A 6,360-nucleotide genomic window follows, 5' to 3' on the forward strand; every position below is an offset into this window, starting at 1 on the left:
GGGGCGAGGGTGGTGCGGATCCCCGCCGCGGCGGGGCGCAGCGGGCCTGCCGCCGCTGGAGCGGAAGTCCCGAGTGAGCGGGACTGGGCGGTTGGGGCGTCCTCGGGGATAGGAGCTCGGGCTGGGAGAAGGGACGTCATTCAGCAGGCAGCAGGTTTTTTCCCGCTGTTACCACTCAGCGGCTTGGCAGTCACCAGGAGGTAATGTGCCTCGTGTCAGTAGGTCGGGCCTACGTACACAGCCGGCACTCGTGCAGGACGTGCAGCTTCCGCCGGAGAGTACTGCTGTAAGCCTTTCGGGATCCGCCTGCCCTCGGGGTCTTCCAGCTCCTTCGCGTTTCCCTGCAGCCCTGACAGGCCAACCCCCGCCCTCCCTGCCTTCCCACCGCCTGCACCCAAGTGCACAGGAGGAGGTGGTGGCGGCGGCGGTGGTGGTGCCTTCCCGGTGTGTCACGGCACGGCAGGTACGTGAATATCGCCGACTGCTGTAATCCACGTAGAGCATTAGCCTGGGCATTCAGGTGCGAGGCTGGCTTCTCCGTGTGTTCGCACCGGCAGATCATGAACTGGTCAGGCCTACCTGCTGCTATACGGCTGTGTGACCTGCGACAGCAGATCACTAAAAGCAAGGCTGCCTCGAAACCTTTTGTTTCAGAAAGAATACCGCTAGCTAGGGCCCTCCTTCAAAAAGTCCCATCTCTTCGCTGTTGCAGTCTGCTACCTGCCAGCAGCCATCACTTTGAGACAATCCCAGACACCCGCAAATTCAGGTGGCCATGCTTATGTTCTCCTGCAGAGAGTTTTACTTCCCAGTCAACTTCCATAAACTAAGAACTTGCAGTTCTTCATGCTACTGTGTAAATTACAGGGGCATGGCATCTTGTGCTTCCCTCACTGTTCTGTAATGGCTTACCAGTCAAGAAGTGTGGTCTTAAAGGCCAGTAGATTTGTACAGAGATCCCATGTTTTTGTATCTCTTATTAAAAAAAAAAAAAAAGTTTAAATTATCAAAGTCAGATTATATGGAGAACTTCCTTCTATCTGTTGCGGTCAGCTGCTATTTTTCTCTTGCAATTCTCCCTATAAGAAAACCTCTTTTGCTATCATGAATCTTACCACCATCACCACTTTGAGAACAGCACACTCCCTGTTCACAGCAGGAGCATCCTACCTGCAAGCCCACTTTGGTTTGTGACTTTTCCTATTATTTTTTTCAGGCAAAGGCTGGAATCATTTTGGACGAACAAACACTGATAGTTAGACGTGCTACACCATACTGTTCTGCTCATTGTCCCTTGTCCTATCATTCACCTGCATATTCCTCTTCAAACACTCATTCATACAAGGCCACTGGAAAAGGAACAGGATCATTTATAAGGAATGACAGAAGCAATCCTTCTGTGTTTGCAGGTCTAGATTTTTTGTTAGCAACTTTCTTACTCCCAAAAGGAGGACTCTAGTCGCAGGTAGAATATGAGGCAACTAAAAATCATACTTCAGCTTAAATGAAGACTGAGGTTTCTGGTGTACCTTGACTAACAGACTGAGTGACCTGGGCAAAAATGACCTCTTTTTTGGGTTGCTTGTGGGTTTTTTTTGCCAACCAGCTTTAACATGGCCCTGTTCTAGTGCTAAGTTTCACATTTACCTCGGCACAGAAGAGTTGTCCCAAAGGCTGGAAGAAACAGCTGAGGATGTCAAGGCAGCAGGACTATTTCTTTCTTTCAGCAGCAGTACAGGCTCATCCCTGCTTGAAATTCCCTTAAACCTACTGTCTGAGAATCTTGGTTCTCTATCAATATGTACATTTTTAATGTATGAAAATTAGCAAATAAAATTAAATCAGTGAAAAATTACTGTATTTAAAACTTTGCAGTTTTACTACTTAGGCAAGAGAGATTTGACTGTTGAGAAAGGATCTTGGCACAAATAATCCAAAATTTCAGTCCAAAAATCGTATGCAGATAGGCACCAAGTGGGAGGTCTGGTACTAAAAGCTCGACCTAAAGATTTGCACAATTCCTCCGGTTGCTTGAAATTGTTCAGATAGCACAGTCATAGCCTACAGTGGGAGTCTGTCATAAGAAAGATTGCAGGAGCAGTAACTATCTGTTACACGTAAAGGAAGTATAAGAAAAAATGTAGGATAAGAAGCAGGAATGTTACATTTGAAAAAAATCAGGATGGATTTGGCACTCCAGCTACTGCAGGTATGCGAGGAAAGCCTTGATGTAGATGCAGCTTTTCTGGCCAAAAAGTTTAGAAGAATGTCTGGGTAATATTTTACTGACCTGTCTTTTTAAATATCCAGGACTATACCAGAAAGGTCCAAGCAGACCACTAAGTAAAATGCAGTTTGAAATGTGTGCAGCTGTCTAGAAGGCTCTCCATTAGCGGGGTTGACCTTTTTATTTATTGCTGAGACAGAAGTGTGGTAAAATGCTCCAGTTTTCAACAGTACTTGGCCAAAAAGAGTTATGTTTTATTTTTGTTTATGCAGCTTGAGAGGCCTATGGATTTTTTTTTTGAAGTTGTTAAAGGCAGTAAGGCTTATCCATTTATAAGCTGGCATCATCCCTGTTGAAAAGCACAGGAAAACAAGGTTGTGCCATCTGTTACTAATTTGCATCCCAGTTCTGACAGCCACACTGGACTGCTGCAGGATGGTTGAGCTCCTGATGAAAAAGCTCTGCTCCAGCCTTCCTGCTTTAACTCTCATCCAGTCGTCTTCCTTCTACAGCCTCACCCAGAATGAGCCAAGGGTCATTCTGGCCAAAAATCTTGCATGGGGAAGGTGGTAAAGAAGGGATTTCCTTTTGTATCATCACGTCAAGGCAGGGCAAAGCTATAAACTTAGGAATTATTACATGAAAAGTTCATTCTCTCTATTAGCATGTAATAAAAGATATGCACTTTAATTTCCATTTCAGTAATTGCTTTCAGCTCCTTAGGAATAAAATGAATTAAATAGTAATGAATTAGCATTCTACTTTGCATTTCTCTATATAGCATTTAATCAAAATATAGCTAGGAAAACGGCATATATAATAATGTCTGCATGGCTCTAGGTAGGGTTTATTAGGTTCAGCACAGCTGAAAAACTATTTCAAAAGTACACCTTGGAAGGAAGATTAAATACATCTCCAGGGTTTGTATTTTTTAGTGCAGCTGCTCTTGTGATGTACTCCAAAAGCATAAGTCACAAAGCTAATCCTGACACAAAGCAAACAGAACGGGTTTGACCTTTCTTAATTTAATGTCTTCATTTTGCATGCAGAGACTCTTCATCTCTTCTGAGACCAGAAGTATACAAGAAGCACTTTCAGAGCCGAGCTGGCACTTCTGTTTCATTCATTTTCTTCCCTAATTGGCTAGTCTAGGTTTGAGTGAAGCTATGCCCCTTTGAAAGATTTAGGTTTAATTCTGCCTCATGCAATCCAGTAAGAATCATCCATTGGCTTTTGGAAGTGCCCATCCAAATCCACTATTTGAAAAAATCATTTTCTAGAACAGCCACTAATACCTCCACTTGTTACAGTGTACAGTACACCCAAGTAATTTTCTGCAATACAGATTCTTCATTCATGTAGCTTTTTTGTATTAGCTGAATATCTATACATACTTTGGATGAAGTTGCAAAACACAATGCATAAACTATTGTGTTCTTCTTCTGATGTGTAATTATAATTTTTTTCTTAGACGATGAGCCATTATATTCTGGAAGATTTTTATAACATAGCGTAACCACGTATTTCAAAGAAGAGCCTGTTCCTTTGATATTAAAATAACAAGTTTAATAAAGCAATAGTTGCAGCATTTGGAAATAAAAATATTTTGATTGATCCTTGTGTATGTAGGCTACATTATAATTTAGCTAAACTTTCAGCAATGACTGCCATTTTAATGCTTATGCCTGATTTGGGCACCCTTTTTTATTTTTGAGGTTCCAGCTCTGTTGATTGATTTCTAGAATGATAATGCGAAAACATGCCAATCATTCAAAGAAAATTACTTCACTGGTTTTGTGGAGCAATAGTTTTGTCTCTGACTTTGGATTAGATGCTACAAATTCAGCAGAGATAGCTTTTCTCTGTTTGCTTGTTTCGAACAAGGCATATGTCTTTTGCTGTTCTTGAGAAAAAAGTTTATGTAGGGCAAATTAGCTACCCTATGTAAGTAAAACTAATTCACTACTTATTAGAAAACTTGCTAAAATTTGTAGGCAGGATCTCTGGAGATTGGATGTATACTGTACCTGTTCCAGTCTGTGGTTAGGGATTTCTTCTGCAGCTGGGCTCCTAGCTACTTTGAAACACAAATCAACAACAAGGGGAAAGAAAGATTTGTCATCTGGAGACAAAGACTATCTAACTCCTTGAAGAAAAGGTCTGTAGCTTTGATCTCGAAGTCTATTTATAGGAAGCCAGAGAGTAAGGTGAAAGAAGTGTTGCAGAAATGTGTTATTACTGTCTGAAACACACCGTGTTCCAATTTGCTCCTGTACGCTCCAGCTGTCTAACAGAAAGGCCTAAGATCTGCTTTTTTTTTTTTTTTTACAATGAACAATGATTAAGAGCCACCTCCACTGAACAAATCATTTCCTTGTTAAATTTAACAAGAGACTTTTTCTTCATCAAAATGCTCTTCGCATCACAGCTTCTTACCAAAGCACTATTCATCTTTGGAAGGGTGAAGTATGATGACAATAAAATTGATAATTGTAATTGAGACAGCTGTAAAATTGAGACTATATGCCTATTTACTGAATTCTCTTTCAAAAGGTCATTATAGTCAGTTTACCATACAGTGATCTCTGCCATTTAAACATTGTACCCCTATATTACTAAATCGGAAGTTATGCTGACATTTCAAAATTTTTAGCAAGCTAGTTTACTGTTCCCTAGACAATACCAATTTGAACAAATTTTATTAAAGGTTAATGACACGTTTGATGTCTACATGGCCCTGTGCATACTAAACTGGATTAGTTTCAGCCAAAGGCAGGGTCCAGGGTCCTGTGATAAAAAGGAAAATTTGTCATTAAATAAAAAACTGGAAAAAAGCCCACAAAAAATTTGCAGCTTTTATTCCAGAAATGAATTTAGTTTCTTACAGAACAAAAAAAAAAGTGTTTTTTGTAGGTCACAAGACTGACTGCAGGGCCACTGTGCTAGATCAGGTTAACTGTACCAGGCCCGGTAAGGCGCAGGTACAGCCATACAGTGACCTCACTTCAGCTCTGGTCTGTCAAAGGAGCAGTGGATCAATTGGTCTTTATGTGAAAGCAATCAGCTTTTCAAAACTTGCTTGAGACTAATGTTATATTCAGCTACTTGCATTTGATTAGATTTACCACTGAAGCCTATATTTTTCCCTTATTGGGGATGGATGGGGTAGCCATATTGCTTAATTGTCTCTTAAAATTCCCTGATACTAAGTAAAAGCGGTCACAGCATTCCAACATTCTATCTTAGTTTGTGATTTGATGATAAATTTGTTTGCCAGAATCACTACTTTCTGTATACAAACCTTTTCAGCCTCTCTAGTTCTTGAAGAGAAGGTAAATTATTTTGAATTCTCTCTCTCCATTTTGTGCTTTCAGCCAGAGAAGTCAAAGGAAGGGAATATCCTACAATTGTTTTTTACATATTTTTTTTTACATTTCAGAAGTGACCAAATGAAACTTAATTGAAACTTTATATAGCCAATTCCAATTCATGCAGACATGGAAAATTTCAGTTTGAGAAGGAATAACTATAAATAAATAAAAGAATTACAACACAGGAGTTCATCAGTTTTCACAGATTCACCTACAAAACTGTAATGTTAAAAGCAAACAGATAACACTACCTTATAGCTAAGTATATTTAGGGTTACAATGAACAATGTTTCAAAATGGGTTTTTTTACTAATTTGCTTGGACTAGAAGGACCATAACTAAAGCTGTAGTGATGGAAGTCCTGGCCCAAGTAATTATGGCAATTTGTGCTAATACTGCTTTCCTCTTACAGGGAGCTGTTGGAAGTTACCTCACCAACTTCCATGTACTTCAGTACAAAGTTAACTGGGTAGGCAGTAGTGGACTTCCCTGGCAGAACAGGAATGACTTCAGCTTCCACAACCATCTGTGCACTTAGTATCTGATAACATCCAAAGGCCTAAATTGTTCACACGTTACCAAAGACAAAGCTGAAGAGTATGTTAGATAGACCAGCATGCATTTAAAGTGTGAGGCCACTATGAAAGTTAGAAATTAAATACGAATCATTTTAAGTAAATCTATTAACTACAGAATGCCATTTAAAAAACAGTAGATACAGTCTTTTCTTGAACAGCTTGAAATTTTACCTGATTATTAAAC

At 40.1% G+C, this 6,360-nt stretch overlaps 1 protein-coding gene across 1 annotated transcript in view; it reads right to left on the reverse strand.

Annotated features, from left to right (window-relative positions):
• LOC104832811 (cyclin-G-associated kinase-like) overlaps nt 1–6,124 on the reverse strand; it is a gene marked incomplete at its 3' end in the record, with an annotated part of 23,585 nt that extends 17,461 nt beyond the window's left edge. The window contains exon 1 of the mRNA XM_010569184.1: nt 6,034–6,124. Within this exon, the coding sequence (XP_010567486.1) occupies nt 6,034–6,124 (91 nt within the window). The remainder of the gene's footprint in view (nt 1–6,033) is intronic.
• Nucleotides 6,125–6,360: the final 236 nt, after the last annotated feature.

This window comes from Haliaeetus leucocephalus, unplaced genomic scaffold (genome assembly GCF_000737465.1).
Source record: "Haliaeetus leucocephalus isolate CR32 unplaced genomic scaffold, Haliaeetus_leucocephalus-4.0 Scaffold263, whole genome shotgun sequence".
Lineage (NCBI taxonomy): Eukaryota > Metazoa > Chordata > Aves > Accipitriformes > Accipitridae > Haliaeetus > Haliaeetus leucocephalus.